Here is a 22,497-nt window from a genome sequence, read left to right on the forward strand (position 1 = left end):
TCTTTGAATTGCCAAGATTTCAGGATTTCTATGTAGTGTTTCAAAATGCACACCTTGTAGAATCTGACATTCTTGGAAGTACTAGGATTTTGGTTAATGTATTTCATCAGTACAGATAAGGACATGGAATTTACATTTGAAGAAAATGGGTAACAGATCATTTACAGAATCCTGTATCTACAGGTTAGACCCGTGGTTCCCAGACTTGTCCATACACTGGAATCACCTGGGGGGCTTCAAACCTCTCAGAGGACTGAGCCCCATCCCTGTAGATTGTTCTTTAATTGGCCTGCGGGATGGCCTGGTCCATCTTTGAGATCCCCAGGTGATGCTCATGTGCAGGAGGTTCAGGAACCACTGGGTTAGGGGACAGGTGCTCCCCACACCAGAGAAGGTAATGGCACCCCACTCCAGTACTCTTGCCTGGAATATCCCATGGACGGAGGAGCCCAGCTCCAGTCCATGGGGTCGCTAAGAGTCGGCCACAACTGAGCAACTTCACTTTCACTTTTCACTTTCATGCATTGGAGAAGGAAATGGCAACCCACTCCAGTGTTCTTGCCTGGAGAATCCCAGAGACGGGGGAGCTTGGTGGGCTGCCATCTATGGTGTTGCACAGAGTCAGACATGACTGAAGCGACTTAGCAGCAGCAGCAGCAGCTCCCCACACGCACCACACACAGTGAGACCCTCCCCACATTGTTTCTCCCACGTTGTTATGTGCTCTGCATGCTGCAAATGTGAGAGCCTTAGGAAGGTTTTTTAATGGTTTTGTGAGCGCATTTATGCTGCACAAAGCCTGTGTTCTCATCATTGGATATTTTGTTGAGAGGGAGAGAGGGAGAAAGATGCTGACCCTCCGTTTTCCTGTTCCCTGAAGTTAGAGGTGCACATAGAGTTGGTTAAGTGTCTCTGGGTCTCCTGCACTGAAATCTGTCCCCTGATTCTTGCTGCCTTTCCCAAGTGTGTCCTTGGAGACTGACATTAGAGAAGCTTGTACCTTTGCAGAGTAGACTTGGACCACATGTTAACATTTTCCAAACACTTTTAAAAGTTCCAGCCACCAAGTTAAATACCATGAGCAAAACCAGCCTTGGCCAGAGCATGAGCAAGTATGATCTTCTGGTTTGGTTTGAGATCAGTGAACTGGAGCCTACGGGAGAGTAAGTCCAACTTTCTATATTTTTAAATATGACAATTTTGCAAAATTAAAAAATGTAATTTTGAGTCTCTTTGTCTTCAGGTTCACAAAACATCACATTCTAGTTTTGAACTGAATTTTAGGGGTGTTTATTCTTTGAATCAGATGTTTGTCAGAGAACTACCTAGTATTATAATTTACTTTTTTAAAAACTATTTTCTCATTTATTTCCTCATGGAACATACCATATTCTTATTCAAATGAGAAAATCTAGGCTCAGAGAAATTAAATAATATGACCAAGGAAGCAGTAGGGTGGGGTTTGAACTCAGGACTGTCAGCTTCCATAGGACATCTTCTTTTATTTCCACATTTTGTAACAGTAAACAATACTTACTGAGTGATTTAACTTCTTGTTAGCAGGAGCCTGGAGATTGGCACTTTGTTACGAGGGAAGACAACCTACATACTGGGTTTTATCAGCAAACAAGCAAAGAGAGTCAGAAGCATATTGTGCACAATGGGGCCAGAGACTTATATCCACATCTCAGGGGCTTAGGGGACAGAATATTTCCATAGACCAGGGTTTCTCAACCTCTGAACTGTTTGGGGGCAGATGATTCCCTGTGGTTGGGGGCTGTCCTAAATGTTACAGGTATTTAACTGCGTCCCTGGCCTCTACCCATAAAGTGCCAGTAGCCCTTCCCTCCAGTTGTGGCAATAGACATTGTCAGATATCCCATGGGGGCAGAATCACCCCCAGTTAAGGACTTTTGGCTCCAGTCAAAATAATCAGCATCGGCTTACTCTGAGTTGTTGTGTTAGACTCAGTGGCAAATGTAATCACTGTTTATACTTGTCTTGGAAATGCCTTTGAAAAACACAAAAGAGATCCCTCTCCTGAAACAGAGGGAAGAGGCTATATCAGTTAAAGGATAGGGGATAAATGTTATCTTAATGGTCCTCTGCTTATCATGCCAGGTACCACCATCACAGTTACCTCCAGGAAACATTTACTGAGTTCCTGCTGTGTGTGAGGTTTGGCTCTATCGATCCTGTAGTATTCAGCAGTAGTGGCATTACTTTAAGGAATTTGACTTTCTGTAGACAGATCCATAATGTGATTATAACTTGCATTATGATGGAGAAGAAGTTACAGTGAATGGTTTCCACTGAGTTAATTGCTTTCTGATTCTGAAAAATCTGAAGTTATCTCTTCCTCATCTCCTGACACTTGCCATGGCAGTAATACATTATTTATAGAGTATCTGTTAGACAGGGAGCTGGGATGGAGCCAAAAGGTGTTACTGCTGTTTGAACACTTCAGTCTAGTCAGGATGATGAGACATGAATACGGAGAAAGTTTTACTAAATGCAAATGACTGTGTGATTATGTGTCCACTCCAGATGATGAGAAGGACGTGGGATCGGAGTTTAGGAAAACAGAAACCACTGAGGGGTAGCACGACCAGGGAGGACCTTGCAGGTGAAGCTGCAGTTAGTTTTTAGCACAAGCATCCATCTAACCTCTTTCTTTCGTATTTCTTTTTTTACAGGTATATCCCAGCCGTGGTGGACCATACAGCAGGCTTGCCCTGCCAGGGGACATTTTTGCTTCACCAGGTACTAACGAAGGAGCCAAAAAGGGCCTAGAAGGGAACAACAAAAAGAGTTAGAATAAGAAACAGCCCTCTGTTTCTCTGCCTTTTTATCTTCATTTGAAGGGAATTTGGAGGTTGGGAGACTTTGCGCTATCCTTTCCTTAAAGTTTCTCAAACCTTGGCTTTTGTGTATAAATACACATATTAAAAGAGCTATTTTGAAAGAATTTGTTTAATTCAGTTATTAGAATGTATGCCACTCCCCTGTGGTTTTATGCCATTTTCACTCTGTGATGTTAAGAAACTCTGCTTTCACAGCCAGAAGATTTTAATGGAGATAGAGAAGTAAGGTTTTAGTGGACTGAAAATCCAGTCATGAAATGGAGGTCCCTCTTTGGCAAATGGAAAGTAGTTTTAATCAGTGCTCAGAAGTGCTTGTGAACCAGATGGGCTTACTCTGGGACTTACAGTCTGGGCAGTGGTTCTTGAAGCTGTATCAGCACCTGGCTCTTCCTCAGTCCCTCACCTGTGTCCCTTGATTCAGAATAACAGTGTGGACAGCACTTCCCATCTCTCTCCATACCTCCCCTTCTTGCCACCACCACACCAGATGATCCAACAAAGGGCAAACAAGAGGAAATAAGAGATGGCCCCAGCTAAATTGCAACCCTGCTCCATTACCTAGGGCATCCAGCGGAGGATCACAGTGACCATCATCCATGAGAAGGGGAGTGAGCTCCACTGGAAGGATGTTCGTGAGCTGGTGGTAGGTGAGTACATTTCTTCAGATGAGGACGGAGCCAGGGTTTTTTAGAGATGTGATTGGTCCCTGTTTGGAGCACAGGGAGTATGTGGAAGACTGCACTGGAGAACATGACCATCAGAAGAGAGACTTTGAGTTCAAAAGTACCCTTGTTTCCCAGCTCCCTTCATAGGTTATGCCACTGCCAGTATTTTTCTCAAGGACTATGGGAGTGGTTATGTGCCAAAGGCCCTGAGAAGGCCCCAGAGAAGCCTCTGCTCCTTGTGCGCTTGTGATCTAGTGAGGAACAGCGTGTGTATGTGTCCAGAGCTGTTTGAGGAGTGAGTACCAAATGAGGACAACTGAAACAGACCTGTGCTAGGAGAGTGGACAACAAAAAAGATCCAAGAGGACTGGGTTGGCTGGGTAGGAGATGCTCTGAGTAGATTAGAGAGAAATTGGAGGGTTTTGTTTGTTTTTTTTATAAGCATTTGGAGTTAGTCAGGAATGTCTAATGAGCAAATGGCTAGAAACCTATGGTCAGAGAGGAGAGACAGAATTGAGGTCCCATGAGAGGAAAAGATTGAACCAACAGCATCAGCTGTAGAATGAGAGGCTAAGGCAGGGGCCTGACCCTGTTTTTACCATGGACCCATTTGGCAGAGGTGAAGCCTCAGAATTACATTTTTAAATGTAGAAAATAAAGTACTTGGGATTACTAAGGGAACTAATAATACTGAACTGCAATTGTTAAAAACTAAACAAATTTGTAACATAAGCTCTCTATTGATGTGTTAAATAAGCAGAGGGTCTAATTTGTATCATTTCAAAGTGGTAATGAGTGTCATATAGTTGACATTAGTGTGATAACAGAAACATCTGTGATTTCTGCCTGGGACAAAGGTATAAGTACTGCTCAGTCTACTGTGGCTTGTGCCCTCCCCTCCTTATGGAAGGAAAAACCAGTTTCAGTTAGAGGCTCCTGAAAATAAAGTTGTTACAGTTTAGCCTTTCTGAATTTTATGCATAAACCTCTTGGGTGCCTACAGACCAAATTAGGGACCTCTGGAAGGATGGTTATATACTCTGTCCTATCCAGGACAGTGATTTTCAAGCTTTTCAAAATTAATTTTTACACACAAAAAAAGAGAGATGCTTTCTGACCAGAATGGGTGGTGAGCAGAGGCAGCAGTTATTAAGGCTTTTCTGTAACCCTATGGCTTATTATTTTTTTTAAACAAGCATGAAGTGTGGCAGGTGCTTTCCTAAATGCTCTAAAAATGTTAGTTCATATAATATAACATAACATATAATATGATCATAAAATTCTTTAAAGGGCAGAATTGTTTTTCCCACTTGGCAGGTGAGGAAAGTGAGGCTCAAAGAGATTGAGCGTGTGCCCAGGCCTCACAGAGAGTTAGTGTCGGAGCTGAGATTTGAACCCCGGCAGTCCTGCTCCAGAGCCTGTGTTCTGAAACTCTGTGCACTGCTGCATACCCTAGTCTTAGTATTTGAAAACAGAATTGTAAGATGTTAAACAAGAAAGTGGTATAATGAAGGCAGTGGCTTAAGAACATTATAGAAGGTGAGTGTGGGGTGGATTGACAAGGAGAGACATGAGAGCAGCTGGGAGACCAGTTAAATGACTGTTGCTTGTCTCTGATCAGAAGGGGATGACCTTCCCCTGATGAGCAGGGCAGTGATGTTAGAAATAAAAGTCGAGATGAATATGAGAAGCTCTTTGAACAATGAATAAATGTTCACAGTTGACTGAATTTGGGATGTAAAGGGGAGACGGAATATGGAGAAGAATGGAAGACTGAGAATTCCCACATTAGTCTTTGAAACTACAGTTAACCAAATGACTCTTCCGGCACCTGAAATTACACAGAGGTCTGACAGTCTCATTTTGGCTTAATGGATTACTGTTTTGTTTTTAAATGTCCCCATGTCCTGGTTTCTTTCTTGTCTCTCTCAGGCCGAATCAGGAATAAGGCTGAGGTGGATGAAGCTGCAGTGGACGCCATCCTCTCTCTCAATATCATCTCTGCCAAGTACCTGAAGTCGTCCCACAACTCTAGCAGGTGGGCCACCGGGGCGAGTGATGAGTCAGCCCTGGGAGTTGATTACTTCACCATTAGATTCTTCATTCATTAATGACTCCCCACCTTCTCACTTAAACTCCCTATTTCCTTCTCTGCCTATCCTGTTCTTCAGAAATAAATAACATAAACCATTGGAGATACTCATATGTTACTCCCAGAGAACAAAAATATTCTTTCCTTTGGGGAGTGTGAACGTTGTAGCACAATGTTAGAGAAAAAGCTGTAGCTGTAGCACAACGATAGAGAAAAAGCAGAAGAAGACTCAGCATGCCACTCAGCAAGGTTTTACATGTAGATTAACTATGGCTAAGACTAAATGTCTTCCTATGAAGTGATTGCTGGAGAAAGACCTCTCTCTCTTGGCCTTGGGTTTCATGGAAACCTGCTCTCCAAGGTGTAGTGAACTCTCTTGTGTTCATCTTTGCTGCTGCCAGTGTTGGCTCAAGGAGTTTCGCTATTTCACTTATGCATTAAAGGCAATAAATTATTATAAACTCTTCTGACCAAGATTGGCTGCTATAGATAATGAATTTTAATTTTAAGCTAGTTTCCCTTCAGAATTCCATTTTTAATCAAATAATGACAGAATGTATAAAGTACATAGCTATTCTGCTTTTCTGTATTGAACTATAAATAAATCTGCTGGGGTGCATTTCCCTCCCTGGGGAAGGAGTCCCCTCATTGTGCACAGAGGCTCTGTGTCTTTATGAAGTGAGGTCTGGGGAACAGGAGTGGCTCTGTGTTCTAATGTGGGTTGGAACACAACCTTCAAACTACGGGATTTCTCTGTGGTCTGTCTGCTCCTGAAAAGTTGCTCCTGTCTGTTGGCAAGCGGGAGAAGAAAAATAAGACAAAAACCAGAAGCAGAGTTAAAAGTTTGGGCCAGGGTTAATTTCTTTCCGTTGCTCCCTTGTGTTTCTGATTTTCATGGGAATGAGGAAAAGGAAGCAGATGTGTGTTTGCTTTTTTGCCTGTTGGAGAAACTGGCAGGGACTGTGGGCAGAATGGGAAGGTGACTGAGAGGGGTGTACATATGGGGCGGGGGGTTGGGTGGCAGAAATAAAGCAGGCTGCTCTCATCTCCCTTGGCCTCTTCCCTGGGCAAAATCTTGAACAACACCATTTCTGTGAAGTTAGCATTAATCCCACACAGCGTTCTCTCTGCTGCCAGACGTTTACAGAAAGTGTTCAGCTGGCATTCATCATGTTCTCCTTGCGACTGTCAGAAACATATCTTAACCCTCCCTGTGGTACTCGGTGAAAGATGATGAAACATGGTGTTTCGTTGATGTGCTGGTTGTGCTGAACTTGCCTCCATTAGAGTAACCTTAACCAGTCCTTTGACTCATGCCTGGCAGTGGGTTAGATGTGTAGAAGATCAATTTGACTTTGTTAGAAGCAACTTACCTTGGCTTCTCCTTTGTTCAGCAACTGTTCTGCCCTTTGGAACTCAGAAAAAGTCGTGGAGGCTGGAATCTAGCCTACAAGGAATGGGGGACGAAAAGGCCTTCACTTCAAGAGCCCCACAGGGCCCTGCTTGGCATCACCACCACCAGCAGGGACCTAGAGTCAGAATGACTGGCCAGGGACAACCTGGAAACTAACCCCATCACCCTAAAACCCGAGACTGTGAGCCATGTGGCAGAGCAGTCCTCCTGGGTTCCCTTACCCTTCTGCTGCCCACCCTGGTGCCCCTTCCCAATAAAATCTCTTGCTTTGTATTAAAAAAAAAAAAAAAAGAACCAACTTTATCTTTCCCAATAGAAGCTTAGAGTTAATTAATCAAAAAAGTTGCTAAAGTCAAGAATAATAAAAAGATACAGACTATAAACACTTTTTTAAAGTATGTAAATGTACATAAATTTGTCAAGCTCTTGCTCTAGGGCCAAGGCCTTTTCTTTAATTGTAGGCTCATTTATTAGACTTCTGACTGTCTTTCTGACAAAGCCACACCCATAATTTATCATCTATAATTTTCAGTTTGGTGGAACTGGAAACTTATGAAGAAAATCAAAGTGCAAAATCCTTTAAGCTTTTTATCATGTATCACTAAAATTTTATTTCCCTCTTTCTTTTACATTCATCTCACCCAAACTTAATTGAACAGCTGTTTTTTTAAACAACTCACTGTTATCAAGTCTTTTAAAGACATTTAGTTTAGTTTTCACACTTAGTTTTGTTTCATACTAAACAAAAATTCTTATTGCTCTCATGTTTCAGTGATTTATCTAATATTTAATTAAATTAGATCATTGTAATAACAAAAACAACTGCATAGACAGGTTTGGGACCAAATACTACTGATACTTGAGAAGCACAAAACTCAGCTCTTTGGAGCAAATTGTCTGGGCCTATGCATGCACTAAGTCGCTTCAGTCGTGTCCAACTCTTGGTGACCCCATGGACTGTAGTCTGCCAGGCTTCTCTGTCCTTGGGATTTCTCTAGGCAAGAATACTGGAGTGGGTTGCCATTTCCTTCTCCACTGGGCCTATGAGCTACCTCTTTATTTTAGAATAATGCTCAATGAGAATTGGATGTCAGTCTTTACATTCTAGGGTTGTGAAGAGCATAAGTTCATATGGTAAGTGGCTAAATGGAATTTGGTTAAGAGAGCTTTTGTTCTTTCTGCCTAAAGGTTTAGTGTTTCAAGTTGAACTTACAGAGCTCCAGTTGGGTGTATTGAGTGTACGTGATTAGAAGGCACTTGTGATACATTGATAGCAGAGTGCAGCTGACAAGAGCCATTGCTCCTTTTCTTCCCGGTCCTACATTTCTCTTACCTAATTGGTTTGGTTTTCTCATAACTCCACAGCAACTTCCTACCATTTCCAATAGTAAGTCACCTCCTAAAGGGATGTTAATCAAAACTGTCTCCCTTCTACGTCCAGCATTTCCTTAACACAATGACTCTTCTCATTGTAAGCCGTTTATCAAACTGTCCCATGAAATTTGCTGTTAATTGTCCACTTAAATTCACTTTGCTTGTCAGCAAATTTGTGTTTTATATCTGTTTTTTTTCTCTTCTCCTTTCTCTCTTCCCCTCTCTTTTTTCCTTTTTTTATTTTTTTTGACTTTTGCTGTACTAACGAAAGTTTTTTCTATGTTTTTGCAGGCTCTTTCTTGATAAGGATATTCCTAGGTATTTTCTGTTTGCTTTTTTGCACATAAAGATTCTGTTTTATCAGAATGCTTTATGTCTTCTGTTGCTTTGACTGCTGTTGTAATTTAGTAGTTTGCCCCTATGTAAACTTGCACCCACCTAGGAATAGAGCGAGACCTCACTCTGCATCGTTGCGCCCTAGGCTTTTCTAATGCATGTATAGTTTCGCTTGTAGATTCTCGAGTAATCAGTAGAGTTCATAATTATTTTCTCATTCCATTTAGTAAACCTGCTCATTTTATTCTTATGCCGTGTCAAGTTTTCCCTTCCACATTGCAAAGTAGAATGTTACTGCCTTCATTTCATATGGAATCTCAGGCTTTTGTGATTGTTAACCTTTTTCTTTGTTTTGTCCTGTGTAGTATCAGAGACCAGTTTAGTTATTTCGGTAGCTGAGTCTGTGAGAAATATTTTTTATTTTTAAACATTTCTCTTTGTCCTGTCAGGACTACTTGTCTCATTTATTTTCTGCTTTTGGAATAGAAAAAAATTCCTAGTTTGGTAGTGAAGGAAATTGCCTCCCATCTCTCTCTCCATCTGATTGAGGAAAGAAAACTGAAGGAAGTGACACATAACAGTATAGCCTAAATGGTTTTTAAGATGCATGTACACAAACACCCACACAGCGCATAAACACACGCTGCTTTTGTCTAGAATAGCTTGAGAAATCAACCTGGGGTTATTTCCTGACCACCTTAAAGCCATACAGGACAGCATGCTTTAGGACTCAGCCCTGTTTCTAACCGCCAGTTCTCTTGCTCGCTTGAGTCCATTGGCATTACTCACGCGTCCTGGTTGTAGTTTGTATGACCTCTTCTCAAGAACTGCCACCCTTGGTGAGTGTTTTGGAAAAAAAATGTGCAGCCGTAACTCCCAAGCACCAAACAAATCAAACCAAAACCAAAACAAAAACCACCTTTTTCTCCCCATCCCAATACAGGGAGATTTTAGTGATGTAAGAATTTTTCTATGTTAGCCAAGTTTCTATCAGAGAAATTTCTTCTTTAGGTTAAATGAAAACCAGACAACAGGAATGTGAAGAGGCGTTCTCACACACATTCAGAACACTTGCCTCATTTGAGAGGGACTCATGAACTGTAAATCCTGGCCCCAGGAAGCTCAAGTTCTGGTTCAATTTTTAATGAGTCACAGGTCCAGGCAGCAGGGCTAGGAATCACTGTCCGGTGTCTCCAGGGTAACACACACTGTCACCCTACAAAGGGGCTTTACTTGACCTCAGCACAGGCGGGCCCAGACTGCAGGGCCACAGGTAGGCCCCATTCCAGGTCCCTCGGCAGACTCTGGGACGCAATAAATGAGCCGTCTCAAGGACAGAGCCCTCAGGTGGCTTCTGCTGAAGTAATGGATTCCACCACCCAACGTCAGAATTTGTCTTAAACCAAACTAAAATTTAGATTCGATCAAAACAGGGCTCTGTAGGTTCATAAAGGGCTCTCTGGTGAGCCCAGGGGCAGGGGAGGGGCTTGTGTTGTCCTCTGTGGTTGCTGTTTGGGTCCCTTGGTTGCTTCGTCCATCTTTGTCTTGCTGTCTCTCTGTTCCTTTGGTATCTGTGTAGAGAATTTTCTTGACCCCTTATGCACTACCTGAAGAGCTAGATCTTTGTAAGAGTATCATGTACAGCTGATGACCTTTGAACAACATGGGCTTGAACTGTGTGGGTCCACTTATGTGTCAATTTTTTTCAGTAGTAGGTACCACAGAACTCCGTGATCCGTGGTTGGCTGAACCTGCGGAGGCAGAACCTTGGATATCGAGGGCTTACTATAAGTTATACGTAGATTTTTTCTCTTTTTTGGCTGTTCTGGGTCTTCATTGCTACGCAGACTTTCTCTAGTTTGGGCGAACAGGGGCTAGTCTTGGTTGCAGTTCGCGATTCTCACTGCAGTGGCTTCTCTTGTGGAGCACGGACTGTAGGCACTCGGGCTCAGTAGTTGTGGTGCCCTGCAGCATGTGGGATCTTCCCAAACCAGAGCTGGAACCCATGTCTCCTGTGTTGACAGGCAGATTCTCAACTACCGGACCACCAGGGAGGTCCTATACACAGATTTTTAAGAGCATGGAGAGTCAGCCCCCTATCCCCTGTTGTACAAAGGTCAACTGTACTGCAAGATGACTTACAACTGTACTTCTAGAAGCAGCTACAAGATGAAATCATAAAAAACAAAAAAAAAGATGAAATCATCAGGCTGAACACTAGCACTCAGGATGAGGTGTGGTTACGGAGTTCATTTAGAAGTATTGTTTTCTCTGATTATTTCTGGAGAAAGAATCACAGAGGTGTGTTTAGAGAGAAGATATGCCAACTATTTGCCAACATCTAGAAAAGACAGCTGCAGTGAGATTACCATTTGGTATGGGGCGAGGTGGAATGTACTGGGCAGGGAATAAAGTGCGCAAAACTCCAGTTGTATCAGGTGAGGTGTGTTACACGTCCAGAGAGCGTGGTGCTGGACAGCCCACTCTGCAGGGGTGGACAAGGTGTTTTCCCTGGCAGTTCTCTCGGGGGTTGAGTTGGGAGTTGATCTCTGACTCTGCTGTTGAACTCAGGATGGTGTTTCAGGTGAGACCTGCTGAACCGGAAGGTTTAATGTCAAGTAGGGGCTATGGTGTTTTACTGGGAGGAAAAAAGAAAGGTATTAGGACAGTTTACAAAATCAGTTTATGGGTGTTTATTAAATAATCAAACTTCTAGTTATTTGAACGTTAGATTCTTACGTGGATTTTTGGAAAACTGATAAATAGTAGTTGGCTAGCTCTGGTACTAAAAATTATTTTCTTTTACTGAAATGTCAGCTAAGAATAACTTCATATTTTATTTAAAACAAGGTTCTCTATGCTGTCTCTCTCATCAGTCCTCCTAGATGTGTGCGTGATGTTTCTGAGGTTCAGCAGGATGGAACTGAGACATGAAGAAGGCTGCTTCAAATGGTTGAACCTCTATTTCCTGCCCTGGTCACTGACTCACGGAGAAGCTCACTTAGTCTTTCTTATTTTAGTTTCTGTCCATACTCATTTCTGCTTTTCATCTTAATTCTTTTGATTGATCTCACTTTGTTGATGTTTATAGGCAGGGAGAAAACAGGCTTGTCAAAAAAAAGAACATAGCTAAGTGTTCCTTGACAATGGGTGGGGGCAAGAGGCTGGAGGCTGACCTTTCTCTCCCAGGAGATGAAGGTTCCACTCTGTTGTCAGAGTTCGGGAAGTTGGAACTGTGGGTCACTGTGGGTTCTGCAACATTTCTGATTGTGGCACTATCTGGGCTAAGATGACTTCAGGGCTCTACAGCATTTCCAGCTGTGGCAGTACCTGCACTTAGGTGCCTGCAGCTTTAGGTGACCCCTCTTGCCTTTTCGACCGTAGGACCTTCTATCGTTTCGAGGCCGTCTGGGATAGTTCCCTCCATAACTCCCTCCTTCTGAACCGAGTGACACCCTACGGAGAAAAGATCTACATGACCCTGTCGGCCTACCTGGAGGTGAGAGGACCCACAACTTGAGTTGCCGTGACCTGCCAGCCCTGCACAGTGGGCAGGTTACAACAAGGAAATGGGGAGGAACCATGTGACTGACTGTGTCTTCCTTTCTCCCAGCTCATCCTCCCAGCTCATCCTTAAGTTACTTATTATATTATACTTTGCTAACTACTCTGGTTATATCAGGTTCTGTTCCCAGCCTCTAGTTAACCAAAAAGTCATATAACTTCTATTTCATTCTCAGTTTTAGTAGCCTAGTCCCTATCCATCAGAGAAAGCATGATTTTAAGAAAACGGCCTCTTGTTTTGGAAGTTGTGGATGGAGGCTAGTAGGGCTAACATCGCAGATGCTAGAACTAGCCTGTCTGAGTTTAGGTTCCCTGCGCTGTCACTTAATTGCCCTCCTGTCCTTGGAAGAGTGATTTCTCCTCTGTGCTTCAATTTCCTTATCTCTTGAACAGGGGTAATGATAGTATTAATAGCCTTTACCTAAGAAGGTTGTTGAGAGTCTCAAAAAGGGATTTAGGGCAAACAGTGCTGGGCATATGACAGATAATAAGTATCAGCCATTGCCTACAGAAAAAAACTTTGAAAAATTTTGAGAAAAGTAAATGCACCCACAAGGAATACTGCCTGACCTTACATGTATTGTTTTCTGATTTGCTGTTGAAATAAATTGCTGGTAGAGCTGAAGTCCTCCACGCACTATGTCTGGGACCAGCTTTCCAATGCCATCGTGCCCAGACTATGGTCACAGGTGTTCTGTCTGCTTTCAGCTGGATCACTGCATCCAGCCGGCCGTCATCACCAAGGACGTGTGCATGGTCTTCTACTCCCGGGACGCCAAGATCTCGCCGCCACGCTCGCTGCGCAGCCTCTTTGGCAGCGGCTATTCGAAGTCACCAGACTCGTAAGTTTTGGAGACAAGTGTCGCCTCAGGTTGGTGGGCCCCGTACAGAATGAGCAGTCTCCTAACTGCTGTTTTCAGGGTTCTCAGCCTAGAAACCATTTGGTAGCTGACACCTGGAGTGCAGTGAGGTAAATGTTGGCATTTAGTAAAATATTAACAGATAGGTGAGTAGTAAGGAAGGGAGGCATGTTCCATTGTGAACACTTCTCCAACAGTTTTGCAGGGACCGAGTGTTCTTTTAAATGTCATTATTATTATTTCTAACAGCTTACTGTTGGGACGTTCTTATTCTTAAGATTTATTTGTGTTTTAGATACATAAATGTACATCGAGAATAATAGTGACTACCTGTGCATCACTACTGAGCTTAAAAATGGTTACTAATGCAGTAGAAGGTTCAGTCCCCTTCCTAACCACACCCCCTAGAAGCTGGTGTTTATCATTTTCATTCTATTCAGACCTTTACCCCTTCATCTCTTCTTTCTTGTAAGAAAAGGCAAAATTCAATTTTCACATTTGAATTATACATTTTCCAGTTTATCATTCAGTTGTTTCCTAAGTTCAGAATAGGAGAAGAACACTGACTGATGAGCGATGTCTGTAATTTTACAGACATCTGAGGGTAGGTTGCAATTCCAGCACAGGAGACAATGCTTTAAGCAGAGAGAATTGAGATTCTTCCTGTTTTTGTGCTGTTTGAAATTAAGCAATTGTTTATTTGTTTTAATTTACATAGCAATCGAGTCACTGGAATTTATGAACTCAGTTTATGCAAAATGGCAGACACAGGAAGTCCAGGTAAGCTCTGTGGATCAGGGAAGGGAGAGTTACCTTTGCATTTGACTGCAGTACACTATATCAAAAGTTTATCCCACCCATACAGGATGGATATACATTTTTGAGACACCAGTTATATTTTACAAGCCACTTTGGTGGTGGTGGTAGGAGTTACCATTTTCGGAGTTACAATGTTTGCTTTATGACGTGCTATACAGTTATAAAAACTGTATAGAACAGATTGTTACTAGGCTGTGGAATATTATCAGTATAACAAATTCAAGCATGTTATGAGAATTCCCTGGCAATCCAGTGGTTAGGACTCAGTGCATTCACTGTCGTGGCCCCAGGTTCAGTCCCTGGTCAAGGAACTAAGATCCTACAAGCCTGAGTCATGACACCCCTCCCCACCCCCTCGCAAAAAAAATCAAATGTATTTCAGTGAATTTGGTTTGGAAAACTTCAGAGCCATTTCCCTTCCTTCCTTAGCCCCAGAGATAACTCGACAGTGTGACTTTACAGGTACCGTCAAACTAGAATTTGAACCTCCTATGCTGTGGAAAGACACATTATTAATATTAAGCTGAGCTTGTTCTGTGTCCCTTTTTATGTATCTGTGCAATGCTGTTATTCCTCCATTGTGGTGGCCTTAAACAGCCCTCTGCATTTCCATGTTTGTGAAACTGGAACATGGACAAAATTATGGGTTTTCCAAAACATTTAGTGTAAGTTTGAATCATTTTGGAGAAAATATGTGGAAAAGAGACTGAGGCCCACATGTAAGAATGGAGATAAAAGGAAGATTCTGAATATGAATCTAAGTCCCATAGCAGCTAATTACAGTGTCTAGAGAATTCCTTCAGAAGTTTTTAAATTAACGTAAGTTCATGTCTTTTAAGGGCTTCCCTGAGAGCTCAGTTGGTAAAAAATCCGACTGCAACTCGGGAGACCCCAGTTTGATTCCTGGGTAGGGAAGATCCACTGGAGAATGGATAGGCTACCCACTCCAGTATTCTTGGGCTTCTCTTGTGGCTCAGCTGGTAAAGAATCCACCTGCAAAAAAAAAAAAAAAAGAATCCACCTGCAATGTGGGAGACCTGGGTTTGATCCCTGGGTCGAGAAGATCCCCTGGAGAAGGAGAAGGCTACCCACTCCGGTATTCTTGCCTGGAGAATCCCATGGACTATACAGTCCACAGGGTCACAAAGAGTTGGACAAGACCGAGAGCCTTTCACTTTCACTTCACTTTCATGTCTTTTAAATTTGAAACCAGTACAGTTCAGTTCAGTTGCTTAGTCGTGTCCAACTCTTTGCGACCCCATGAACTGCAGCACACCAGGCCTCCCTGTCCATCACCAGCTCACGGAGCCTACCCAAACTCATGTTCACTGAGGCGGTGATGCCATCCAACCATCTCATCCTCTGTCATCCCCTTCTCCTCCTGCCCTCAATCTTTCCCAGCATCAGGGCCTTTTCAAATGAGTCAGCTCTCCGCATGAGGTGGCCTAAGTATTGGAGTTTCAACTTCAACATCAGTCCCTCCAATGAACACCCAGGATTGATCTCCTTTAGGATGGACTAGTTGGATCTCCTTGCAGTCCAAGGGACTCTCAAGAGTCTTCTCCAACACCACAGTTCAAAAGCGTCAATTCTTTGGTGCTCAGCTTTCTTTATAGTCCAACTCTCACATCCATACATGACCACTGGAAAAACCATAGCCTTGACTAGACGGACCTCTGTTGCCAAAGTAATATAATGTCTCTGCTTTTTAATATGCTGTCTAGGCTGGTCATAACTTTCCTTCCAAGGAGCAAGTGTCTTTTAATTTCATGGCTGCAGTCACCATCCACAGTGATTTTGGAGCCCAGAAAAAGAAAGTCTGACGCTGTTTCCACTGTTTCCCCATCTATTTCCCATGAAGTGATGGGACCAGATGCCATGATCTTCGTTTTCTGAATGTTGAGCTTTCAGCCAGCTTTTTCACTCTCCTCTTTCACTTTCATCAAGAGGCTTTTTAGTTCCTCTTCACTTTCTGCCATAAGGGTGGTGTCATCTGCATATCTGAGGTTACTGATATTTCTCCCGGCAATCTTGATTCCAGCTTGTGCTTCCTCCAGCCCACCGTTTCTCATGATGTACTCTGCATATAAGTTGAATAAGCAGGGTGACAGTATACAGCCTTGATGTACTCCTTTTCCTATTTGGAACCAGTCTGTTGTTCCATGTCCAGTTCTAACTGTTGCTTCCTGACCTGCATACAGATTTCTCAAGAGGCATGTCAGGTGGTCTGGTATTCCCGTCTCTTTCAGAATTTTCCACAGTTTATTGTGATCCACACAGTCAAAGGCTTTGGCATAGTCAGTGAAGCAGAAATAGATGTTTTTCTGAAACTCTCTTGCTTTTTCGATGATCCAGCAGATGTTGGCAATTTGATCTCTGGTTCCTCTGCCTTTCGAAAACCAGCTTGAACATCTGGAAGTTCATGGTTCATGTATTGCTGAAGCCTGGCTTGGAGAATTTTGAGCGTTACTTTACTAGCGTGTGAGATGAGTGCCATTGTGCGATAGTTTGAACATTCTTTGGCATTGCCTTTCTTTGGGATTGGAATGAAAACTGACCTTTTCCAGTCCTGTGGCCACTGCTGAGTTTTCCAAATTTGCTGGCATATTGAGTGCAGCACTTTCACAGCATCATCTTTTAGGATTTGAAATAGCTCAGCTGGGATTCCATTACCTCCACTAGCTTTGTTTGTAGTGATGCTTCCTAGGGCCCACTTGACTTCACATTCCAGGATATCTGGCTCTAGGTGAGTGATCACACCATAGTGATTAACTGGGTCGTGAAGATCTTTTTTGTACAGTTCTTCTGTGTATTCTTGCCACCTCTTCTTAATATCTTCTGCTTCTGTTAGGTCCCTACCATTTCTGTCCTTTATTGAGCCCATCTTTGCATGAAATGGTCCCTTGGTATCTCTAATTTTCTTGAAGAGATCTCTGCTGCTGCTGCTAAGTCACTTCAGTCGTGTCCGACTCTGTGCGACCCCATAAATGGCAGCCCACCAGGCTCCCCCGTCCCTGGGATTCTCCAGGCAAGAACACTGGAATGGGTTGCCATTTCTTCTCCAATGCATGAAAGTGAAAAGTGAAAGTGAAGTCGCTCAGTCCTGTCCGAATCTTTGCAACCCCATGGACTGTATGTAGCCTACCAGGCTCCTCCGTCCATGAGATTTTCCAGGCAAGAGTACTGGAGTGGGGTGCCATTGCCTTCTCTGGAAGAGATCTCTAGTCTTTCCCATTGTATTGTTTTCCTCTATTTCTTTGCATTGATCTCTGAGGAAGGCTTTCTTATCTCTCCTTGCTATTCTTTGGAACTCTGCATTCAAATGGGAATATCTTTCCTTTTCTGCTTTGCTTTTCACTTTTCTTCTTTTCACAGCTATTTGTAAGGCCTCCTCAGACAGCTGTTTTGCTTATTTTGCATTTCTTTTTCTTGGGGATAGTCTTGATCCCTGTCTCCTGTACAATGTAACAAACTTCTGAAACCAGTACAACATTTTAAAAAATTAATGGGAAATAATGGAGGCAGAACCAGTTGGTCATGTACCATCTTGACTGAGCCATGAAACATGAGGGAGGTGCATATAGTCCTTTCCCACTTCTTTCCTCTGAGTTTATTTTTATATATTTGAACCAATAGTGTGCAGACCATTTAATCTCTGTGTTTCCACTTAACATAATATCTAGCATTTTCTCAAGTTGCATTACCAGCTTCATAATTATCTAAGAATATAAAACCCAGTTTTAAAAGAAGTTCAGACAGTTGCTTTGGAGCAAAAGGGATACATTTTTTTATTAATACCCCATGTATCTTGAGACACAACTGTCCTAGTGTGCCATATGTATGAAGTATTCATTCCTTTTGAGCTAAAATTAGACTTGAGTTTTTCTGTGGGGGAAAAAAAAAGTGGTTTCCTCTTATCTCAGGCATGCAGCGGAGGAGAAGGAAAATCTTGGATACCTCAGTGGCGTACGTGCGGGGGGAGGAGAACTTGGCTGGCTGGCGGCCCCGGGGAGACAGCCTCATCCTAGAGCACCAGTGGGAGTTGGAGAAGCTGGAGCTCCTGCACGAGGTACTGGAGGGGAGGCAGGCGCAGGCATACTCTTGGGCGAGATGCCCCAATTATCATCTTATGCTCAGCTGCTGCCTATGACCAGGGCTTGGCAGTTCTCCTTCACAGTGGAGGCATGATATAATACTTTGCTTATTAACACCTTGATGAGCTTGCATTTGCTGAGGCTGTACTGTTGTTCTTCTTAGGTGGAGAAAACCCGCCACTTTCTGCTGCTCCGTGACAGACTGGGTGACAGCATCCCCAAATCCCTGAGTGACTCGTTGTCCCCCAGCCTCAGCAGCGGGACCCTCAGCACCTCCACCAGCATCTCCTCTCAGATCTCAACCACCACCTTTGAAAGTGCCATCACACCCAGCGAGAGTAGTGGCTACGACTCAGCAGACATTGAAAGCCTGGTGGATCGAGAGAAAGAGCTGGCTACAAAGGTGGGACTCCCTGTCTCTGCTGAGCACTTCCCCCTGAGGCTCTGTAAGCTGGTCTTTCTGTTTTCTCTTTTGCATTTTCATCTTTCTTTGAGGGCCTCTGATTCAAGGCCTGTGCCGACACTGTGAATATAGGAGTAAAGAAGACTTAATTTCTACCCTTAATAAGTTTACAGGCGAGTGGGTGACCAGCTTTTAATAGAGGTGTGATCTGAAATGCTGTGGGAGGCAGAGGAGAGGCCTGCCCAGGAGGGCACTCATGAGCTGACCTTGGGAGGATACACGGGTGAGAGCCAGCAATGTCCTGCACGACCAGTGTGAGGGAATCCGTGCAGGAGAGGGACAGGAGATGGAGTTGGGGAAACAGACCAGGGGCCAGATGACAAAGAGCCTGGGTGCTGGACTAAAACATTCAGAATATTCTGGGAGTGACCTGGAAATGCTTCAAATGGGTATTTGTGTTTTAGAAAGATTTCTCTGGCAGTAATAAAGAGGCTAAATTTGTGGTGAGGAGACTAGAGGCAGAAAGAATTCTTTATTTCCATGATCCAGATGAGAAATGATCAAGTTTTTTAACTATGGTGGGAGTATGTGGGATGAAGAGGAATCGTGAGAGAGATGTTTGGAAGGTAGAATCCACATTGTTTGTGCCTAGATACCACGGGAGTGGGCAGAGGGCTTGTTTGGGATGACCAAATAAGAAATAAGAGGGAGTCTGTGATTGTTTCAGTAATTGAATGGTCATCTAGTTGATTTAGGAACGTATGTCATCTAGAAATCTCCATACCTTTTAGTACCAGCGCAGGTTGAGAATTAGAGATGCTATTGGATTCTTAAATGCTTTAAACTGTGGTGTTTGCAGTAATTCACTTTTGCAGTTTTGAGAATGGCTTTTTATCCACTCATATTATCATCTTTATTAGGCAGGTCCAAGGCTTCCCTTGCTATATACCTAGCTAATTTCCCAGGTTCTTTGAGCAGCACCTAAGCTCCACTGTGGATCTTAGGCATGTTATTTTCCCTCCCGCCTTTAATTCAGGGCTTTGTTTAACCATCAAAACTTACTCTTCTCATTCTCTTCCCTAGTGCCTGCAACTTCTCACCCACACTTTCAACCGAGAATTCAGCCAGGTGCACGGCAGCATCAGTGACTGCAAGGTGAGCAGCTCGTGTTTCCTGTCCTCAGGTTCTGCTGCTTTTAGGTGGCTTGAGATGGTCCTGGTGTTATGTCTGAGGATGTCTGACATACCTCCTCCTGCATTTATTGATTTAACTTTTCAGTCAGAACACTGACTTCTAAAGATGAACATATCCTTCTCTGTCTCTTAGACCAATTATCAGATGGGAAACATGTGGCTTTTTCCCTGGATCCCTTGGAGAAGAATATTCTGTTGAGGGTGATACGTAATTATATAGCAGGGCACAGCAAGTTCTGAGTTCCTTAGTGGCATGAAATTTTGTTGCCCTCGATAGAGAGTAAGGTGAACACTTGAGAGAACTTCTGCTTCACCCTCCTTCCATCATCATCCCCTTTCCTGCTCTTCCCTAGACACGCCGAGCTTTCCACCTTGGGTCTGTGTACACGGCCTGTTCATTTGTCTGGAATAATCTTCCAGATAGTCCCATGATTGGCTTCCTTAGCTCTTTCATCTTTCTGCTCAGATATTGCCTCCTTGAAGTGAATTCCCTTAACCATCCTCTGTGAAGCCAGCAGCTCTCTGAAACTTTTTAACCTGCTACCCTGCTTTCTGTTTTGCTGTAGCATCGATCCCTACCTGACACTTCTTAAAGTGTTTGTTGATTGGTTGATTCTCTGCCTTCTCTACTTAGAATGTAAGTTTCAGGAGGGCAGGGCCTCTGCCATGTTCTTAGAATAGTACCTGTTATTCTCAGTGCTTGGTATGCATACTGCTACTGCTAAGTCACATCAGTCACATCAGTGTCCAATTCTGTGCGACCCCATAAACAGCAGCCCACCAGGCTCCTCCGTCCGTCCCTGGGGTTCTCCAGGCAAGAACACTGGAGTGGGTTGCCATTTCCTTCTCCAGTGCATGAAAGTGAAAAGTGAAAGTGAAATCACTCAGTCATGTCCGATTCTTAGTGACCCCATGGACTGCAGCCCACCAGGCTCCTCTGCCCATGGGATTTTTCCAGGCAAGAGTACTGGAGTGGGGTGCCATAGACAGGGTCATTTAGTTAATGAAGGAGGCTGTAGCAGTATAAAATATAGACATATTTTATAAATATAAAAAGCAAGCCTTGCCTCTTTTGTAAATTTCTTTATTCCTATTGTGACACTTAGGCCATAAAATATTTGTAGAAATTGTTTTCTTGAAAGACCCTAAACACAGGAGATTTGTGAGAGTGAGGTCCCTGGCTGCCAAAGCGCCTCACTGCGGAGGCCGTCGTGTTGCCCTGGGCCTCACTTGCCGGGCTCTGCTCTCTTCCAGCTGGCTGACCTCTCCCCCGTCGGCCGGGACCCCTCTGTGTCCAGTCTGAGCAGTTCCACCCTCACGCCATCCTCTACCTGCCCCTCTCTGGTGGATGCTAGGAGCAACTCCCTGGATCAGAAGTAAGTACCCGGACCTCGCCGAGAAGCTAACCTGAGAACTGAGGGAAATGCTGACCTTCTGCTCGCTCAGTGGTTCCCAGCCAAGGGCAGCACCATCTCCCAGGCAGCTCTGGGAGATATGTGGGAGCCTTTTCTGGATGTCACAGTGGCTTGGAAGGTGCTCCTGCCATCTCTGAATGTCACACCTTCCTAAATCTCTGCACCATATCACTGACTCCTCTTCTTCATCCCCCTTTGCTTGATTTGCTCTTCAGTTCACAACCCCGGTTGTCTCCCCATTCATATCAGACACAGGAAGCCCCATCTAGGGAAAAATATTTTGAAATGACTTTGGAAAAAATATTTTAATGACACAGCCAAATATATAGGTAAGAGTGGTAGAGACCAAGTCTAGGTCTCATGACTTAGTCGTTATAATCACTGCGGTGCAGTTGCCATCAGTCTCCTTCGCCCTGTCTCCATTCGTTATGCTCGCCTGTCCGAACCCACCTGGTTAGCATCCAACTGTCTGTCTTCCTGTAGCAGTACTGATACAGTGGGCTGCAGTAAACAACACAACAGGGTGGTTTAGTTGAATTTCACTGCCATCAGCTTTAAGACATTGTTTTTATGTGCCACTAAAAAACTTCCCTGTTGGCACTAGTGCTAAAGAACCCACCTGCCAATGCAGGAGACATAAGAGACATGGGTTCAGTCCCTGGGTTGGGAAGATCCCTTGCAGGAGGGCTTGGCAACCCACTCCAGTATTCTTCCCTGGAGAATCTCTTGGACAGAGGAGCCTGGAAGGCAATGGTCCATAGGGTCGCGAAGAGTCAGACATGACTGAAGCGACTTAACACATAGTGTGCGAGAAAGCCAAAGCACTGTCACTGCAGTGTGACGTGCCATCGATTATAAGATGCACCCCAATCCGAGGAGCAATGAAGTGTGAGAAAAACGGGCTTTTTGGAGTTAGTGAGATACAATTGATTAGACTAAGCTGCTCTACAAAGATAACAACGCAGAGTGCAGGAATTGTCTCTCACAGCAGCTTTGCTCCAGACAGTCACATGGGAACCCAGTTCTTCTCATTTGTTGCGTGCTGCACTGGTCCTTCAGGCAGTGGTTCTCAGACTTTAGAGACATCAGCACCACCTGGGAGGCTTGTGAGAACCCAGGTGGCTGAGCCCCATCCAGGGTTTCTGATTCCACATGTCTGAGCTGGAGCTGGAGAATCTGAATCTCGAACACTCTTTTTCAAGTGAAGTTGATGCTGCTGATCGGGGACCTCACCTTGAGAACCCCTGCCCTAGGTGGTGCCCTAGGTGTGGCCTGGGGACTAGACAGGAGCACACCAGGGAGTGGTGTTCATACTCCTCAGCCTTCTGTTCAGAGGCCTTCCAGACAAGAGGGGAGACTGAGAGACTCGCTGGTCGTCAGTGAGAATTTCCTTTGTGTTAATAA

General features: G+C 43.9%; 1 protein-coding gene across 4 annotated transcripts in view; it reads left to right on the forward strand.

Moving 5' to 3' along the window:
* KIF1B (kinesin family member 1B) overlaps nucleotides 1–22,497 on the forward strand; it is a 152,281-nt gene that overhangs the window by 123,784 nt on the left and 6,000 nt on the right. For all 4 annotated transcript variants that reach the window (XM_045165717.1, XM_045165718.1, XM_045165719.1 and 1 more), the window contains 11 exons: nucleotides 1,055–1,163; nucleotides 2,697–2,763; nucleotides 3,427–3,511; nucleotides 5,462–5,567; nucleotides 12,130–12,244; nucleotides 13,018–13,151; nucleotides 13,888–13,949; nucleotides 17,912–18,057; nucleotides 18,246–18,485; nucleotides 19,569–19,640; nucleotides 20,933–21,054. In XM_045165717.1, the coding sequence (XP_045021652.1) occupies nucleotides 1,055–1,163; nucleotides 2,697–2,763; nucleotides 3,427–3,511; nucleotides 5,462–5,567; nucleotides 12,130–12,244; nucleotides 13,018–13,151; nucleotides 13,888–13,949; nucleotides 17,912–18,057; nucleotides 18,246–18,485; nucleotides 19,569–19,640; nucleotides 20,933–21,054 (1,258 nt within the window). The remainder of the gene's footprint in view (nucleotides 1–1,054; nucleotides 1,164–2,696; nucleotides 2,764–3,426; nucleotides 3,512–5,461; nucleotides 5,568–12,129; nucleotides 12,245–13,017; nucleotides 13,152–13,887; nucleotides 13,950–17,911; nucleotides 18,058–18,245; nucleotides 18,486–19,568; nucleotides 19,641–20,932; nucleotides 21,055–22,497) is intronic.

Source organism: Bubalus bubalis, chromosome 5 (genome assembly GCF_019923935.1).
Source record: "Bubalus bubalis isolate 160015118507 breed Murrah chromosome 5, NDDB_SH_1, whole genome shotgun sequence".
Lineage (NCBI taxonomy): Eukaryota > Metazoa > Chordata > Mammalia > Artiodactyla > Bovidae > Bubalus > Bubalus bubalis.